The following is an 18881-nucleotide window of genomic DNA, read 5'->3' on the forward strand; positions in this document are numbered from 1 at the left end:
GATGATCCGGATGCTTGCAAAAGCTTTTTATTCACCATCTTTCAAAAATACGGAACCATCTGCTCATGTCTGGAGAACTTTTTCACAATCGGACAAAAATCCCCCCCCCCAAAAAAAATAATAAAAATAAATAAATAAATAAATAAATTCATGTTGGATGGTATTAAAGCCTGGAAAAAAATCAGCATGCGTGTACAAAACGTGAACGGATTGATTTGTCTCGATGAACTTGCGAGTCACACAAAATAAAACCATCTTGAGTAATAAACAGAAAAAAATGTTTATTTTTTTATTTTTTTTAAATTGATATTCCCATCGCCAGCATTATTGTTATTGATCATAAAAAATATGAACCATTGAGCTTATAAATCATCGGAACGCTACATGTCGGATGCTGCCCTGGCCACTGGGGGCGCCGCGACTGCTTCAAACAACAAGCTGAGGTCAGAGGTCACATCCAGCTTCCTGCTTCCGCTTTGGAAGTGAGTCAAACGTTGGAGACAAAACGACATCCGATTTGTTTTGATTTTCATGGTTGTCACGTGAAAAAAAACAAAAAAAAACGTTTTGATTTTGTAAATGTTTGCATGATTATTTGTGTCAGTCAACTTTGCATTGTGATATGTGCCCTCCCCCTTCAGATTTCACTTACCAATATGGTAGAAAAGTGGGCGGGGCTAGCGCCTTGACGTTGACGTTAGCGTAGCTTCTGCTGCCGGCGGCCGCCAGCCATTTGCCCTCAGCACCCAAACTGGCCCTGCGGCGCCGACACGTCGGGCGCGAACAAATGTTTGGGTTTGGGCGGCACTTTGGGCTTGAGCGAGACGGCGCGGCGCACGCCAACGCCGGCGTTGGCGCGCCGCACGCGCGCGCCTTCGCTGTAACTGTGCTGGCGCGTCAGGCAGGTCCCGGACGCCGACGGCGGCGGCGCCCGCTGGCGGCGCGCCGGTTGCCCGGCGCCGTCGTTGCTGTTCATTCTGGCCAGGAAATGCGAGCGCGGCGGCGCCCCCCGCTGGTTGAAGCTGTGGTGGCGCGGCAGGCCGCCAGCCATTGTGATGAGGGCGGGGCCCCGGGGCCAAACGGCCGCCTCCGGGATGGCGGCCGGTCGCGAGATAGCGCCATTAGCATTTAGCGCCAGCGCGTGGTTGCCGTGGTGATGGCCGTTGGCCCGCATCTTGCCACTCTGATGATGATGATGATGATGATGATGATGACGGTCGGCGGGGGCAGTCGTCAGGACCCTGATGCCGCCGTCGCCGTGGGCGCTGACCTGCTGGATGTGCCGCAGGAGCTCGTCCAACGCCGACACGTCGCCGCCGGGATGAGGGGGCGGAGTCGAGCGCTCGGCCGCCAAGGGGGCGGGGGCGGGCCCGCCCGCCGGACGGCGCTCCGAGCTTTGCTCGCCGTCGGGGAGTTCCGGGCTGGCGGTCGGCGGCTCGCGAGCTGCCTGCCGGCAAAATAAAAAAGTCGGAGCTTCTGATTATTCTTTTGCAATGGGGTCAAAAGGTCAAACGGGAGAAAGACTGACTTGGGGCTCAACCGCAGGAAGCGGTCGGGACGCGGTCACCGCCGTCACGGCCGCCGCCGGCGGTCCGCCGGGGATGAAGGACGCGTACGTCTTGGGGCACGGCCAATCGGCGCTTCGCTCCTCCTGGGTAGGCAAAAGGTCAGCGGGTCGCGCGTTCCCGACGGGCCGGCGTCTCACCTTGGGGGCGGGGTCCGGGAGTCCGCCCGGCCCGGCGGGGGCGTGCGGGGTCAAGGCGCGCGGCAGCGAGGCCTCCGCCTCTTTGGCGAAGGCGCCCTGCCGCCGCGCGTCTCGCCCGCCGCAACGCGACACCGCCAGGCCCGACAAGGCGGCGCCCAGCGAGAAGGCCAGCAGCGTGCACGCCAGCAGCAGAGTGTAGTGGACGCCCGACGGCGGGTCGGCATCGGCGCCATCGGCGGCGGCGTCGGCAACACGCACGCCTGAAACACGGACGACAACAACACGCCGTCAAGCGCCCGTGTGTGGCGGAGGCCACGACTTGTGAGGCGGCCATCTTGCTCCTCCCAACAAGCGTTTCACCGCAGAGCATCCGACACATTTACAGGGTCCAAATTGGGCAACATTTCAGATCGCACTTGTGCTGCATTCCAGGATGGTTGAGTGCCAACCAGGAAGTGCGTCCGGGAACGCCCCCTTGAACCCGGCGAAGTGGCAAAAACCACGGACACCGACTACAACGTGGCGTCGCTCTGAAAGGCAAAACACGATTGACTCGAGAATACAACTCGATCGCTTTGCTCATTCAAAACTATTCAGCATAAGTTGACGTACGTGACAGTGTTGTCGTTCGATCTCTGCGTGAAATTCTACGCTCAACCACTTCACTGTGTGGAATGCTTATGAAATGAGATGCAAAAAGGTCCGTTTGCCGGAGGTCCAAAAAAAAAAAAAAGATTTCCGACTTGCGACCATCCTGGAATGCAGCATGAACATTTTCAGGTCAGTGGCAAACATCAACAAGTCACACGCTCATGCTAACGTGCTAATGGTTAGCATCCGTGCGCCTTTCGGGAAGGTTGCGAGCGTGTGTCGAAAGGGCGGCCATCTTGCTCCTCCCACCTCGCCAACAGGCTTCTGTGTAAACACGTCCACCATCTTTCTGCGGCAGGTGAACAAGTCGTCCGAGGTCGTCGTCATCGCCGGCGTGCACTTTTTGTCTAATGATCAGTTCTGACCTCTTGAGTGGCGTTGGTGTGACGTGCGCAGCGGCGGGAGGCGGGGCTTACCGTAAGCCGAGTCCGCGGGGGGCACGTCGCGGTCACGAGAGGTCGCCGGCACGTCGGCTGCAAAGCAAAACACAGCAACAAAGGAGACGCGAACGCTAACGCTAACACGTCACCGTCAGGCAGTCTCACCGTGACAGGCGGCCATGTTGGAGAGGTCTCCCTCCACGTCTTGCTCAAAGCCCGCCCTGCCCGCAACGACACGCAGGCAAACGTCAGCCTTCTTTCATCGAGCTCACCCAGGTACGTGTCAGGTGCGTCGGGGGCCCACGTACTTGAATCCGGGCGCGGCGTCGGCGCACGTCCCCGTGCGCAGCCAGATGCAGTAGGGGTCGCCAGAGGCCAGGCACGACCTACGAGCGAGACCAGACCAGATGAGACGTGACGGGCGGTCGGTCGGTCGGTCGGTCGGTCGGTCGGTCGGTCGGGGCTGACCTCTTGCAGGCGCCGTGTCGTCGGCAGCGGCTGAGCGGCACGCGCAGCAGGCAGCCGCGGAAGGCCACAAACAGGGCGTGGTGCTCCTTGTCCAGCTGAAGGGACAGAACGCGGCGGTCCGGCCGGCCGACGCCCACGTCGCACCTGGCCAACGCACACGTCAGGTCAACTCGTCTCGTCACTTGGTCGCCAAAAGCACGTTTACAATCGCCGATTACAATGTTGCCGATTCCTTCGGCCGGATGCGTCGAAGCGGCGAAAGCAAACGAGGCAAACAAATTCAAGCGCAATTTGTTGTGACGGCCGTCGGACCCGATCCAGGCAAAACCTTTGAGGCATTTTTGCCGCGCTGTGCTCAAATATCTTCTCAAGCAAACGAGCTGCTGCATTTCCACCTGCATATCATTGTTCACTCTCTTTTATCATATTCATTTGAGTTTGTATTATTATGTATTGATTTATTGACATCATTTTTATTTCATTAGGAAAATTTATTTTCCATTTGTATGACTTATTATTGATTGATATTTATTTTATTATTTTATGTATTATTATTATTTTGATCATCTGTTTTTTCGATTTGTATGATTGATTTTTTATGATTCATTTTATCTGTATTTATGATTCTGATTTCAATGTATGTTTTTCCGGTTCGCTTTCTGGTAGACGACGGTGACGTGATGGATATATTGATAACGGCGGTCCGGGCATAGCGGCCGTTTGCGCCGCTCTGTTGCACCTGTTGGGGTCGTACACGTGGATGTCCTCCAGCAGTTTGGAGCCGGCGGCGCGGTCGGCCAGAACTTTGGCCACTCGCCCGTCCTCCGAGCCCAAGAAGAGCACCGTGCGATCCTTGGAAGGCCCCGCCCACACGTCGGCCGCCATCTGCGTCAGCCTGGACCTGCGCGGAAAACAAAAGAAAAACCACGTTGGGCCGGCGGGCTCCCATCGGGGAGGGGCCGGCTTGAAAACCAGGAAGCGGAATCCTATGGAGCGTCCGTCTACCTGCCGGCGGTCCGGGTGTAAAAGGGGCGTCGGTTGGCGGCGGGCACGGCGCCGTCCATCAGCGGGAAGGATTTGACGAACGCCAGCGTCTCGTCGGGGAAGTCCAGCGACGATTTCAAGGCCGACGCCGTCCCCTCGCCCGCGCACGCGCCGGGCCTGAAAGAAAAAGGTCACATGGCCATTTTACCCACCCGGATTGTCCTTTTTTTCCTGAAGCAAAAGGAGCGCGCGCGCGCCGCATGTCGGCGCTTGGCCTCGCCGTCACGTTTCTCACTTGTGCTCAACGGAACGGAAGGAACGGCGGCGCCGACGGAACGGGCGAGCGACTCTTGAAAGGCGGAAGCCAGGCGGGATCGTCACGGCAAAATAGCAAAACAGGCGACCCGAGCAAAGCGAGGCGGCGAGGTTGGCGACGCACCTGGGCGTGGGCACGGCGCGCTCGGGCACGGGCGTCCACGCCGAGTCGCCGGCGCGCTGCTCCTTGAACTTGCCGCCAAACACGTCGTCCACCTCGTCCATGTAGAAGGCGCACACCGCCGAGCCGGGAATGCTGACGCGGCACAGACGTTGACTTCCTGTCGGGGGCGGGCAAACACACCTGCACCCACCTGTTGGCCTGCGTGGTGAAGACGGCGAGCACGGCGGGGCGTCGGTTGATCTGCACGACGCCGCTCAGCGATTGGAGGACGTCAAAGTAGAAGAGCGAATCTCCCGGCAGCGAACAGTTGAGACGAGCCTGCGGCGCAAACATGACAACTTCCTGCTCCTTCTTTTTGGATTCTTACAAAAATGACGAGCAACAAAACGCAGGCTGGCTGCAATTGTGGGCCGGGAAAAAAAAAAAAAAAAGTATACTTTGGAGTTGTAATATGAGTGAGCGCCACTAGATGGCCAACGCGAGATGTTGGTCTGACTTGTTTTTTTGTGTTCAGCTGCACTGAAAAAAACACGTTTTCAGGGTGCTTTTGTTCGTTTATATTAGTTGTATTTAATAAATGCTTAGTTTGACTTCGTTTCAGTGAATTGAAATTGGAATTGTTTTTGTCCTTGGGCGCAATATTTCAAAAAACAGCATGGGGGCGACGTCACCTGAAGGTGCTTTCCTCTCGGCTGCTGCCAGATGACGTCACACTTTCCAACTTCTTCCATATTGCGCTTCATGTCAGAATAAATGTGCTTCCACTTCAAATGACTATTTATGATATATTAGTATCATAATCGACTTGGACTTGACTTTATCGATCCCTTTGGGAAATTGACATTTCCAGCAGCAATAAGAAAAAAGCATTCAATCAATCAACACATAAGGTTAGAAATAGTATACTTACTTATTATTATTAATAAGTAATACGTACATTCATTTTTATGAATAATTAATACATGATTTTTTTTATATTCTATATATTATTAGTAGTAATTCTAGTAATTCATTGCAAAAGACTAAAACAAACATTTTTGCTATAATGATAGTTTTCTAAACATAAAATGTCGTTTGAGTTTGTTGTCGTTTTTGAAAAGTATTTTTGTTTTTTTTGGGTTCACGAAAAGAACCTTGTTGACACATATCAGGATGACAACATGCTCACGATGCCCCTCCCCCCCATGACATCATCACGTTTCCCGGCCGGCGCTCTGACCTTGAGGAAGGAGGTCCAATGCTTGTGGAGAAGTCGCGGGGGGCCGCCGTCGTCGTTCTTGCAGACTCGCGCCACCCGAGAGAAGACCACCTGCGCACGCACACACGGACGTGACGCGAGCGGCGTGCCGGCGTGCCGGCGTGCCGGCGAGACGACGCACCTTGCCCAAGGCGGTGTACTCGGACGCGATCTCGCTCAGGAAAAAGTACACGTAGCTGCCGTAGTCGACGGCGTGCAGGAAGCGCGGCTCTGCGGGACGCGCGCGTGATGAGGCGTGATGGCGAGGGGGCGTGTCCCGCTGGCGTTACCTCGCAGCCACTTGGAGTCGTACTTGACGGTCCTGAGGACGGCCGGCCCGTCTCCGAGGCCGCTGCGGTAGATGACGGCGTCGCTGGCCAGGAAGTCCGTCACGGTGGCCGAGTAGAAGGCGCCGCCTGCCCGCAGAAGGTCACAGGTCACGGGTCACGGGTCACGTGCAGGGCGGGAAGGCGCGGCACGTTACCGGCGAAGGTTCCCGCGCTGGACTGTCCCGAGCGGAAGGGACAGCGCGCCTGACCCGGCAGGTCCGAGCCCACCTGCTCCAACGTGCTGGTCTGACACGCCAAAGCAAAAAGGTCAAAGGTCACGGCGGCCGCGGCCGGCCGGCCGGCGGGCGCTACCTTGTAGATGCGGCACGCGGGGTTGAAGGCGTTGGTGCCGCACACCAACAAGGTCTCGTCGTCGCGAGGCGCCAAAACTTTGATGTAGTTGTAACACTCGTCCTGGCCAGAAAACCAAAAACGAACCAGCAAACGTTAGCGCGCGGCTAACGCTAACGCTAAATAGCTTTCGACGGCGGGGAAGCGCCAGGACTCACGCCGTCCATCCCTCGCACGGCGCACTTGCTCACGTCCGACGGACGCCACGTCAGCGTCTGGAACGGGAACCGCGCCCGCGTCACTTCCTGTTGCGTCACGGCCGCCCGACGCAAACTCACCATCTGCGGGACGAAGGCCTCCGCCGCCGTGCTCAGGTTGACGGCAAACACGTGATCCCTGGCGGTGACGAAGAGCACGCGGTTGACGCGCGTCATCGTCTGGAAGCGGAGATCCGGCGGCGCCGTTCGGTCGATGGTCAACGCCGGGAAGTCGCCGGGATCTGACGGATGACGCGCACACGCACGGTGAGCCTGGGAAAAAAGCGCAAGGTGGCCACCGCCCAGCGGGGGGCGCCCTCCGCTCACCGTCCAGCACGCTGATGGCTTGCAGGTCTTGCGGGAACGAGCGCGCGCGCAGGAAGCAGGAAGTCAGCAGGAGCAGCAGCACCGGCCGCCCATCGGTCATGGTGGGCGTCGGCTGAGATGGAAGGAGAAACGGCTTGGGCGCATTCACCTGCATATATGAGCGGATAAATGAGTGCGAGCCGTTGAAGTCGCACGGCAGCCATCTTGCTACTCCCACCGGTGTCCAGTTCCTGCCCCGGCCGCCGCTGATCTCCGGGAAGCTCATCCGCGCCGTGAGTGGCGCAAGCTAGCGTGAGCCGAGCCGTCCGCCGCCGCTCACTCGGGGGACTTGATGCGCCCGCTGACCTCTGACCTCTGACCTGCTTTTTCAAGCGCGGCCGGCGGCAGGAATTAGTGGCAAAGGCGGAGCGGGGATGAGATGGCCGGCTGCCCGCCTAAACCTCAACAAGCCCGACACGATCCGATTAGCCAAAAGATGTGACGGCACAGCGGGACGAGACGGGACGAGACGGGACGAGACGGACCCCCACCACGCATGCTAATCCCCGTCTGGCTTGCGGTCAAATGCGACAATGTTTCACCCAAGTGGGGGAAAAAAACTAAACAAAACAAAAAAGGTTTGATGAAACATCCGTCCTGCTGGCGACATGCAGTCAGGATTTGGTTTTCAACACATTCTCATGCTGGTGGCGTTGATGACATCATCACGTTCGAGCGCAAATAAACGTGACTTGACGAGAAACGGACTCGGTGCAAACTAAGTCACATGACAGCCCCCTAGCAACCAGCATAGCAACCTGGCCGGGAAGACAACAAAGATGTGGAGGACAGCAAAAATATTTTCACACACGCTTGATTGGTTGAAAAGGCGCCAGATGGTTTGCCAGACAGAAATCTTCCACCACGTGTTGCGCTGGCGTTACCCACAATGCATCACACACACACACACACACACCACAGCAAATACTGGCCAAAGGTAAGCTCCGCCCCCCCACGGGCCAAAAGCCGCAAGTGTCAATCATGAGGCCACATATGGAGAAGATTGCGCAAGGATGCGGGATTAGCAAGCTAGCGAGCTAGCGAGCGAGCAGGAACGCAAGACAAAGAAAAAGAAAGGCGACAGGAGGCACTTAAGCTAATTAATGGCTCAGCGTGTGCAGATCATTTCAGGGGCTTCAATCTTAGACGCACGCACACACAATCGCTAAGAACTGCAGACATGCCAGAAACAACACAAACAAAAACAAAAAAAGGACGCAAGGATGCAAAGTCGGAAGGATGGAAGGAAAAAAAAAAAAAAGTCAAGAAGGAAGGAGAGCAAAGAGGACGCAATAAATTGCAAATGGGGGAGGGGCCTCCCAATGGAGGGGATTAGATCCAAAGGCATACGAGGCAGCATTAGGAGGGTGCGGCTCCTCGGACAGACTCCGCCCACCCCCGACCGCCATGTGGTGAAATGCTTGGCGCCCCCAAATGCAACGGCGCAATTTGGAAGGCGTTCCTGCGATGATGCCCTGGCATGCGGGAAAGGAAAAGCACACGTTTGCTTTTCTTCGACTTTTGACTTTGACCTCTGACCCCCACCAATGTCACTTCCTGTCAAACACGGGCGGCCTTTCCTTTCCAGACGCAAGCGCCGCTGCTTGCGCTGGTTGCTAGGCAACAGGCAGCCCGCCATCTGATTGGTCATCGCCAGCTCGAACTAAGATGGCGGCAGCCTGTTGTCATGACAACCACCCCAAGCTTTGAGTTGCACATCCACGCTGATGCTTCCTCTGCCTGCCAATCAACCATCATCATCCTCACACACGCACACATCCACATGAATGGGACTCACCAAGCACTTTGGCGGCGGGGGCCAATCAGGGAAGAGCAGTCGGCGCGCTCGTCAAATCTGGACAAAAACAAGAGAGTAAAGTTAACTGTGACGTCATCACATGACACGGACGAAGCCCCGCCCCCTTCCTGCACGGCTCCGAAACATCATCATGAGCACACACGTGCGCGTGCGCGCCGTTCCCACCTTCCTGCCGTTTATTTGTTGGCGCGCATGCGTGTTGACGAGCAGCACTTCCGGCTCGCATCAAATCATCACAACTTAGCCGATCACACAACTTTTTGGATGACATCATTTCTGTCACGTGACACGCCTTGGCGTTGTCCCGCCTCTCCTCAAGGGCGTTGCGGCCAGTCAACCTTTGACCTCATCAGCATTTGCCGACCATTTCCCGGAGCCCCGTTTGGGCTAAAATGCCGGGCGGCGATGACGTCATCCGCCACTCACGGCGTTGCGGGGTGAGGGGGCGGGGTCGCCCCGCGTGATTGACAGCTTCCCAAGCGTGCGCGTCGGAACGACTCACCTCTGCGCGTGCACGTCCCCCGCAGAAAAGCATCCGGCAGCTTGCAAGGCGCTCGCTGGTCCACGAGAACGAGCGCGCGCGGACAGACAGACGGACGGACGTGGCGGCAAGAAAACGGAAAGAAAAAAAGCCGGCAAAAAATGTGCAGCGAGCGTCGGAAACAAAAGGCTGCTCGCGAGCTGCTAATCGCTTCACACGGCCACCCGGCCGAGGCCACGCCCCCCGACACGCACGGCCAATCAGAGGTGGCGACGATGCCAGCCTGACTCCACCCCTTCTCTGAGCCTTTTTCCGGAACAAGATGGTTTGGTTTGCTTTTCAAAATCAATGAAATTGACACACACACACAAAATATCACATTCCAACTACTTGTGTCTTTTATTTCATCCGTACCACAACTTTTTGACTGATAACGTGCGTTTTATTTGCGTTTTATTCGGTGACGTTGCCGGATGGAAACAAACAGGAAGTGGTCATCACGCCACTTGACCTTTTTGCTCGGCATCCCTCGTCGCTATGGCAACCAGCAGCTGGAGGGAAAAAAAAAAAAAGGAAAAAAAAAAAAAAAAAAAAAGGGGGTCACTCCGCTTCCTCATCTTCATCTTGTCACACATTTGTGGGGGGAAATAAAAAAAGTGGTGTTATGGAAAAAAACAAGTATTTGCCAGCTGCTTCCTGCTTGGTGACATCAGATGGAAGCCCCGCCCACTCCAGAGCCGAGGAGCCTTCCGAGACATCCGTCTGGGGCTGTCACTCAAAGTTTTGCTCTTGTGACACGTTTTCCCATGTTGTCTTCTGGCGACCGCTCATCTGTTACCACGGCAACATCTTGACACCTGTCACGTCAATCGCGGCCTCATCTGTAAAAGGAGGCCCGTGAAAAGTCCCGCTGAGACGTTTTAGGAAATCTGCCCGGCAACAAGTACGGACGGGCATGTGTCCTCCTGGAAACCAACAACCAATTTTCTTTCTTTTGTGTTTTTTTTTTTTTTTTTGGAATTAAAAAGTTGAAAAGAGGTTGAAATCTGCCCAGCAACACCAAATGCGAGGCGCCATCCACTTCCTGTGCGGCAGGCGCTCGGCTGTTCCCAATTTCAGTCTTCCAATTCAGTGGCGAGGTCCCGTTGCATTGTGGGAAACTTGCAAGTTGACGACTTGTGCCACTTTGCCGGCAAAAGCAAAAGCAAACAATCGGCGTTTGTCTGCCACCCGAGCGGGAATGCTGAATTCCTGCCTCGCTCGTGTGCATTTGATACCGATTTGTCCTCAATTATTGAGATTTGTTTTGAACTCAATTTGTATGATTATGTATTTACCTCAAAGGTCAACACTCGAGGTGTCAAAATGAAGCGACAAGTAATTGATTATCAAATGAATCAATAACGGAGTAATTATTTCCCTAAATCGTCTGATTTGAGCATATCAACAAGAATTGACTGATTTTTGAAGAGCGATTATCCGCTTTTGACTTTGGAGCCTTTTTTTTTTTTGGCTCCAATTATCGCTGGCTTGAAAAATGGTCAACGTGATGGAAAAGCGGACTCGCCTGCAGCTCCTCCTCCCCCCTCAGGCGTGACGGCGGCCAGCGATTGGCCGAGGTCCCGACGGAGCTTAGCGTCGGACGGCGCCCTCCGCCGGCCATCTGCCGACACCTGCGGATGACGCGACCCTTCAACTTCGTTCAAGTGACGCGGCAGGTGCGCACGTACCTGCGCCAGCGCGAGCGCGAGCGCGTCTCTCTCCACGGCCAGTTTGCGGTCGCGTCGCCCGAGTCGGACTTTCTTGCGCTCCAGTTGGATCTCCAGGTGAGCCACGCGACTGAGCAGCAGCAGTCTGGCTCCGCCCCCCCGCCGACACCACGCCTCCCCGACGGCCGGCAGCTCCGCCTCCTCCTCCTCGCCCTGAAAAGGGGCCGCGCGTCATTTGCAGCTCAACTTTTTTGTTGACGCTTAATATGACTTTTTTTCCGTATGTTCAGCCTGCTCGCAATATCACAAGAATGAAGGTGACTTTTTCTTTTCAAGTTGTCAAAAATGACATTTGGATTTTTAAAGCATTGGAACAAAAGATTTTGAAATGTTACCCGAGTGGGCGTTTGTCCGCGCCTCCTCGGCTCCTCGTCCCGGCCGCTCTTGCGACTCCCTTCCTGGCTCTCCTCCTCCTCCTCCTCCTCCTCCTCCTCCTGCCGCCGTCGGTCGAGGGCGCTCCTCGGATCCTCCCGGCGGCTCTCCTGGCCCGCACGGAGGGACGGAGGAGGCGTCAGGTTGGAGTCAGGGAGCAAACGGTCGTCAAGCGATCGGCCGCACGTCCTACCGGCACGAGTCTGTGTCGCGTCTCCTCCCTGGCCTTCATGTGCTTGTTGCTCACCTGAACATCATCAAAAATGATTTATCATCAGATTGAAAAACTCAATGTTTCAATTAGAACTTTTTTTTTTTTTTTCAGATGATTTTTTGCCACGTTGCATTCATTTACAACTTTTTCATTTTTTTATTGCAATTCTATCGTCTCGTGTTTTTTGCAATTTCTATGTGAATGTTTTGTTTGTATTTGAATATTTGCTGTTTTTTGGATGCCTTCAAAATCTGAAAATGTGCCTGTTCCTGCAGGGCGGCGACGTGGAGCGCCATCTGCTGGAGCAGGCGCCGCGCTCCTCTCAGCTCCTCTTGCACGTCCACTCGCCTCCTCTCTTCCCTGGTCAGAGCCTCCCTGAGAGCCGGCAGCTCCTCCTCTTCGCTCCTCACCAGTTTGCGGTCATCCTGCGCGTCCACTCGGAGGAGTCGCGCCTCCTCGCGCTCTCCTTTGCGGACTTTCTCCTCTTCTGTCCCTCTCGGGTCCTCCTCCGCACTGATCTGGGCGGCCGTTGGGAGCTGCAGCTCCTCCGCTCGGGCCTCCTTTTGCCCCAGCTCCCCTTTGGCGTCCCGAAGCTGGGCCAAGCTCAGGCGTTGCGCAACTTGCCGCAGTTGCTCCTCCGCTTCCTGCTTCTCCTTTTCCGGCTGCGCGGCGCGGGAGCGCAGCTCCTGCTTTCCCTTGGTGACCTCCACCGGAGCTCTCTGCTCATTGGACGCCTCCTCCTCCTCCTCCTCCTCCTCCTCCTCCTCCTCCTCCTCCTCCTCCTCCTCCTCCTGTAGCGCATCAAGGCGCCTCCTCAGCTTCTCCGCCTCCTCCCTCTTTGCTCCTAACTCCCGGGCGAGTTGCTGCACGTGCTCCTCAAGGCGCCGGCTCAGGGTCGCCACCTCCGCCTCTTTTGCCCGCAAGTCCTTCCCAAGCCGCTCCTCCTCCGTCCGGCGCCGCTCCTGGCGGGAGGCGACGGCGCGCAGCTCCTGCGGCACGCATGCGAGCCGGCCTGGCGGGCGGAGCAAGATGGCGAGTGAGCGGGCGGGGGAGGCTTGAGAAGGAAAGGCGAGAAAAGCGGCGAGGCTCACCGGCGAGCGCCTCCTGCGGGGAGCGCACGCGGGCGTCCGGGCGCGACATCTGCTCCGGCAGGGACGCCGAGCGACTCCTGATGACGACACACATTTGGGGGGAGGCGGTGGGAGGCCGGACGTCCGCTTTGCGACCACCGTTACCTGAGCTCCGGCGCCTCCCGAAGGCCGCCGCCGCCGCCGCGCTCTCGGCGCTGCTCCTCCCGCACGCGCCGGATCCGGGCCGACTCCTCGGTCGCCAGTCGCAGCTCCTCCCGCGCCTCCTTCAGCTCCTGCAGCGCCGCCGCGTGCTGGGAGGAGCGCTAAAAAGAGTTTTGCAAAGTGGGCCAATTGATCAGAGAGGAGCAAGACTCCATCTGGGGTGTCCCATTAGCATGATAACTTAGCATGATAACTCAGCAATAGCGTTAGCATGCGATCATTAGCATACTAGCATTAACATTGGCGTTAGCATACTAGCACTAGCGTGATAGCTCCATAATCACACCTTCTGTGTATTTTTGTTGGCCAACGTGTATGTGAAAGAATGCAAAATGGACGTCATCATGTTTTGACACGCTCGTGTCCATTCGGACGTCCACGCGTCCTTCATGACTGCATAAAAACAATTCCCGGGGGGGCGGAGCATGTGAGGCTGCGAGCATCCGGTTGCGTCACGTATTATTGGACCTTGAGTAACTCGCCATCTCGTCGAGCGCCGCGACTTTGCGATGCTAAGCGGCCGCTAAGCTAACGCAAACCTTTTGTGACTGACGGAGCGGTCGCAGACGTTCCGATTTGTGGGCGGAATATCGAGCGGTGGCTTACCTTGAGGAGGGCGTCTCTGACGCCCGCCGCTTCTCCTTCCGCTCGGGCCCTGGCCAGCTCCTCTTTCTGCAGCGCCTCCTGCGGGACAACGCGGGTCTCGTCTCAGTGAAGAAAGGAGGCGGCGGAGGGAGGCGAGGAGGTCACCTTGACGTCTCGGACGGCGGCCTCCCGTTGCAGCAGCTCCGCCTCCAAACTGCAACAAAAGTCGCAAAAGTCGCTCACTCGCACCAACAACACCGTCGTCGCCGCTCCTGCACCTCCTCATACCTCTTCTGCACTTCCTCCTCTCTCTTCACCAGCTCACGCCGTTTCTTCTGCGCCTCCTCTTCTCTCTTCTGCAGCTCCTGCTGCCTCTTGTGCACCTCCTTCTCTCCACTCTGCACCTCCTCTTCTCTGTTCTCCACCTCCTTTACTCTGGTCTGCACCTCCTTTACTCTGGTCTGCACCTCCTCTTCTCTCTTGTGCAGCTGCTGCTGACTCTTGTGCACCTCCTCCTCTCTGCTCTGCACCTCCTCTTCTCTCTTCTGCAGCTCCTGCCACCTCTTGTGCACGTCCTTCTCTCCGGTCTGCACCTCCTCTTCTCTCTCCTGTACCTCCTGCTGCCTCTTGTGCACGTCATTCTCTTCGGTCTGCACCTCCTCTTCTCTCTTGTGCAGCTGCTGCTGACTCTTGTGCACCTCCTCCTCTCTGCTCTGCACCTCCTCTTCTCGCTTCTGCAGCTCCTGCTGCCTCTTGTGCACCTCCTTCTCTCTGCTCTGCACCTCCTCTTCTCGCTTCTGCAGCTCCTGCTGCCTCTTGTGCACCTCCTTCTCTCCGCTCTGCACCTCCTCTTCTCTGTTCTGCACCTCCTTTACTCTGGTCTGCACCTCCTCTTCTCTCTTGTGCAGCTGCTGCTGACTCTTGTGCACCTCCTCCTCTCTGCTCTGCACCTCCTCTTCTCTCTTCTGCAGCTCCTGCCACCTCTTGTGCACATCCTTCTCTCCGGTCTGCACCTCCTCTTCTCTCTCCTGTACCTCCTGCTGCCTCTTGTGCACGTCATTCTCTTCGGTCTGCACCTCCTCTTCTCTCTTGTGCAGCTGCTGCTGACTCTTGTGCACCTCCTCCTCTCTGCTCTGCACCTCCTCTTCTCGCTTCTGCAGCTCCTGCTGCCTCTTGTGCACCTTCTCTCCGCTCTGCACCTCCTCTTCTCTGTTCTGCACCTCCTTTACTCTGGTCTGCACCTCCTCTTCTCTCTTGTGCAGCTCCTGCTGACTCTTGTGCACCTCCTCCTCTCTGCTCTGCACCTCCTCTTCTCTCTTCTGCAGCTCCTGCTGCCTCTTGTGCACCTCCTTCTCTCCGCTCTGCACCTCCTCTTCTCTGTTCTGCACCTCCTTTACTCTGGTCTGCACCTCCTCTTCTCTCTTGTGCAGCTGCTGCTGACTCTTGTGCACCTCCTCCTCTCTGCTCTGCACCTCCTCTTCTCTCTCCTGTACCTCCTGCCGCCTCTTGTGCACCTCCTTCTCCCCGCTCTGCACCTCCTCGTCTCTCTTCTGCAGCTTCTGCCGACTCTTGTGCACCTCCTCTTCTCTCTCCTGTAGCTCCTGCTTCCTCTTGAGCACCTCCTCTTCTCTCTTCTGCACCTCCTTTTCTCTGGTCTGCAACTCCTCTTCTCTCTTGTGCACCTCCTTCTCCCGCTTCTGCAGGTCCTGTAGTTGATGGTGCCTCTTCTGCACCTCCTCCTGTTTCTCCTGCTCCCTTTTTAGCACCTCTTTTTCCTTCATGCGTCGCACTTCCTCTCCTTTATGCACCTCCTCCTCTCTCTTCTGTAGCACCTGCTGTGCATTATACACCTCCTGTTTTGCCCTGTGCAGAATCTGCTCACCTCGGTGGAGCGCCTCCTCCTTCCTGTGCACCTCCCCCTCTCTCTCGTGTAGCCCGGCCTCCTTGCTCCGCACCTCCTCTTCCTTGCTCCGCAGCGCCGCCATTGCCGTGCGTAGCTCCTCTTCCCTGGCGCGAAGCTCCGCCTCCAGCTGCTGCGGCGGAGGCGCGGCCTCCTGCTGTCTGCGCCAATCAAACAGTATTCAAAAAGTTGCCGGCAATCGGAAGCTCGTACACAAAAAAAAAAAAAAAAAAAAAAAAAAAAAAAAAAAAAAAATGCTTTTCTCAGTATTCCTTGCAAAAACCAAAATGAAGAAAATGGGAAAAGCGGACAACGAACGTTTCATCCAGTTTGGATATTTGCACTTGACGCAAGTTGTGTGACCTGGAAACCATTTTTTTGTTTTTTTTAATTTTTGGGTCATTCAAGAGCACATCATCAGCCATCTTTGCAATTCCTCGTGCACACTCACTGACCTGTGCATGTGCAAGCCGTTGAAGCCACAAGGCGGCCATCTTACCACTCCCATCGCGCGAGCAGACGTGTATACGCGTACGCGCTTTTCATTTCAGCGCTTCAACGCTCACCTGTCGTCCGACAGCTCGCCCAGCGACAACGTCCCCAGGCCGGACCGGTCCGACGAGGAGTCGGGGGGCGGGGTCAGCGGCCGGGACATTCCGATGAGGCGCAAGGAGGCGGAGTCGCAGCTGGACTGAAGTGACAACGACAGGCGGGACAGCTCCGTCCTCATCTCCAACAGGTCCCTACAAACACACGCGTGCACGTGTGGACGCTCGTCCGGACAGGTGAAGGCCAACGTACCTGTCGGCGGCGCTCCTGAGTGCGCGGCAGTGTTGCCTGAGCGACATGACGCCGCGCCACACGCGCCACAGCCGATCCTGATGTCGGGCCGTCTCGCTCGACGCGCACTGCACACGCACGTTTCCATGATGCGGAGGCGAGGGCGCGGCCGGCTCACCCGCCGGTCGCCGCACCTCTCGCTCCGTCTGCCATCGCGCCGCCCGACGCTCCGCCTCCTCCAGGGCGCCGGTCAGACGGGCCGTCAGCTGGCGGACGCGCTGGGCCAGCTCGCGCTTGTCCTCTTCCGATTGGCCGAGCTGCAGTCGCAGGACGGAGGCGGTCCGGCTCAGGTCCGCCGCCCTGAAAAATTCAAACACGTGGAAGCCGAGTGATCACATGACACACACACGCACGCAAGCACGCACCTTTGCTGTTCCTCCTCCAGGCTGATGAGGGCGCTCTCCAGCGACTCGGAATTCCTCTACGAAAAGGCCAATTCCGAATTGGCAACATTTTGAGGCAATCAAGTCATCTCGATGGATGTACCTGCGTGCTGATCAGCCGACTGTGTCCCGCCTTCACCTGCGCCTCCAAACGTTGACATCGCTCCCTGTACTCCATCACCTGCGCGACAGGTGGCGGCGTTAGCAGTCGCGCACGTGTTGTTGTCGGCGCACGTGGTTGACCTTGTTCTGCAGCCGGTGCACGAGCAGCGCCTGGCGGGCCTCCCGCTCCCTGGCCTCCCTGTCGCGCCTCCTCCTCTCTCTCTGCTCCTCCTCCTCCTCCTCCTGATGGCCACGGGAGAGCGAGGGAGACGCCGACTCCTGCAGCTGTGGGGACAGACAGACAGACAGACAGACAGACAGTGAGAAAGACAAAGGAAGAAGAAGAAGCGAGCAAATGAAATGAAATGTCACCCTCTCATGGAGCGCCCTGCCCCTGGACGCGAGCTCCTCCCGCTCGGCCCGACTCTTGGCCAGGTCCTCCTGCAGCAGGCGCACTTCCTGCTGAAGCTCCACCCTCTCCCGCTGCCAGCCAATCGCCGGCTGCGTGTCCATGGCGGCCGTCTGCTGAAACACGTTAACGCTCGTCGTTTTTCCAACCTGAGGTACCGCTTTCATCTAAGACGACAGCACACTCATGTCGCAAAACGTTTGCATGTCAAATCAACTTTCCAACAATTCGTTCGACCCCAAAATGGCCCGCCGCACATCACAGACGACACAAACACATTTAGCAGTTTCAAACAGGACAATTATTATTTTTTGAGTAACCACATTGGAACAGAAAATTCATCATGTTATCACATTTTTTCAAATTGACCACAGAAATGAAACTGATCACGTTGAAATGAAAAGAATCGTCTTGAAAGCACACGTGACGTCATGAAAAAGTGACGACACCAAATGCTATTTGTTGCTAGCCCGTCTAATCGATGGCATTTAAGCAGACATGAAGGAAAAGCTAAGTGATTATTTCATACAACACAATTCACTTTTGTTTTACAGGAAAATTCAGCTCGTGGTGGCAATAAACAGCTTCACATCTACGTTTATTTTCTTTTTCTTAAATGAACAATTGTTCACTAGTATTTACCTAAGTGTTGCTTGTTTCCAAGCGAGTCGAGTTCACCGTCACAATCCGTCTTCATTTGGCTTTGCTCGTATATTGTGTTTTGCTCGCTTTGTTTGGTCTTGCAAGCTGGTCGCCATTGCGAGAAACGATGTGAGAATGTGCTCAATAAATGTGGCGACGGAATGGACGCGCCTGCCTTCCTTCCTTCCTTCCTTCCTTCCTTCTCACCAGCCTTCCAAAAGTTAAACTAAGTTGTGAGACTGAACAGGATAAACGCGCTGGATGAAACAAAAGAATCTCGGCGCTGGAAGAAGTTTGCGGCAGCGGGCTAACGGCGTCGTAGCATCATGCTAACCGGAAGTGGCGCGGCGAATAAAATGTTTGTTCAACAAGTCTTTACCCGACGAAGGCGCCACTAAACTCGAGCCCGACAACAAGTTGTCGCTCATGCTTTGTTTTCCCTTTCTTCTTTTTGCTTTTGTGTTAACTTATTCGAAAAAGGCGGGTAACGTGACCTTTCAACCCAGTTGACGGAACGACGCTGAATGATGACGTCATCCAAAAACTGAACAGACAACAGGCAACAAAATTTTCGACAGCTCCTGCTATCGATTTGTGCCAACTGTTGTACACAGCTAAATTTAGACAAAAAGGCCACGTCGGCTTTAAGCCACACCTTCACAGTGACGTCATCAATTGTTTGTCTTTTTTTTTTTTTTTTGAGCGGCCAAAATCTAAAATGGACATTTTGACTCACCGTGTTGCTTTTGTTGGAATGCAGAGGAAACAATGCACCATTCACCTTTGTTTGGACAATTTCATAGTCATCAATGAAGTCATTGCACAATAAATAACCCGAAGAAATGAACAACTTCAAACTTTTAAAATAGTCAACGGATTTAACAGTTGTCTATAATTGATCACGTGCTGATGTTCTACTTTTTAATCAATTGTAGTTCACAGTAACGTTTGATAAGATCGCACAAC

At 55.6% G+C, this 18881-nt stretch overlaps 2 protein-coding genes across 7 annotated transcripts; both read right to left on the bottom strand.

Moving 5' to 3' along the window:
* Nucleotides 1-256: 256 nt before the first annotated feature.
* On the bottom strand, nucleotides 257-9658 carry LOC144008090 (semaphorin-6C-like). Of its 3 annotated transcripts, XR_013280609.1 has the most exons (22): nucleotides 9429-9658; nucleotides 7286-8962; nucleotides 7069-7216; nucleotides 6823-6983; nucleotides 6703-6759; nucleotides 6506-6607; nucleotides 6349-6439; nucleotides 6155-6280; nucleotides 6007-6095; nucleotides 5847-5936; nucleotides 4818-4945; nucleotides 4628-4759; nucleotides 4210-4365; nucleotides 3944-4105; nucleotides 3205-3348; nucleotides 3045-3122; nucleotides 2902-2957; nucleotides 2773-2829; nucleotides 1706-1965; nucleotides 1529-1651; nucleotides 653-1447; nucleotides 257-474 (listed from the first exon to the last, which is right to left on the bottom strand). XR_013280609.1 is itself a non-coding variant. In XM_077508155.1 (21 exons), the coding sequence occupies exons 3-21, from the start codon at nucleotides 7166-7168 to the stop codon at nucleotides 740-742; spliced, it is 2820 nt and encodes a 939-aa protein (XP_077364281.1). In that variant the 5' UTR covers nucleotides 7169-7216; nucleotides 8906-8962; nucleotides 9429-9658; the 3' UTR covers nucleotides 257-739. The 3 variants fall into 3 exon arrangements, 2 of the variants coding, with proteins under 2 accessions (XP_077364281.1, XP_077364280.1); XM_077508155.1 differs by having other exon boundaries at nucleotides 257-1447; nucleotides 8906-8962; XM_077508154.1 differs by having other exon boundaries at nucleotides 257-1447.
* Nucleotides 9659-9782: 124 nt separating this feature from the next.
* Nucleotides 9783-18740, bottom strand: LOC144008089 (uncharacterized). Of its 4 annotated transcripts, none has more exons than XM_077508152.1 (18): nucleotides 17916-18740; nucleotides 17237-17386; nucleotides 17006-17149; nucleotides 16866-16943; nucleotides 16745-16800; nucleotides 16341-16679; nucleotides 16106-16282; nucleotides 13928-15700; nucleotides 13805-13853; nucleotides 13661-13738; nucleotides 12998-13155; nucleotides 12854-12930; nucleotides 12005-12774; nucleotides 11742-11795; nucleotides 11512-11658; nucleotides 11138-11329; nucleotides 10975-11080; nucleotides 9783-10288 (listed from the first exon to the last, which is right to left on the bottom strand). In XM_077508152.1, exons 2-18 carry the CDS (start codon nucleotides 17375-17377, stop codon nucleotides 10242-10244), a joined length of 4386 nt encoding a protein of 1461 aa, XP_077364278.1. In that variant the 5' UTR covers nucleotides 17378-17386; nucleotides 17916-18740; the 3' UTR covers nucleotides 9783-10241. The 4 variants fall into 4 exon arrangements, with proteins under 4 accessions (XP_077364278.1, XP_077364279.1, XP_077364277.1 ...); XM_077508153.1 differs by having other exon boundaries at nucleotides 17237-17389; XM_077508151.1 differs by having other exon boundaries at nucleotides 12026-12774; nucleotides 17237-17440.
* Between the last annotated feature and the right edge of the window lie 141 nt (nucleotides 18741-18881).

Source organism: Festucalex cinctus, chromosome 19, assembly GCF_051991245.1.
Source record: "Festucalex cinctus isolate MCC-2025b chromosome 19, RoL_Fcin_1.0, whole genome shotgun sequence".
Taxonomy (NCBI): domain Eukaryota; kingdom Metazoa; phylum Chordata; class Actinopteri; order Syngnathiformes; family Syngnathidae; genus Festucalex; species Festucalex cinctus.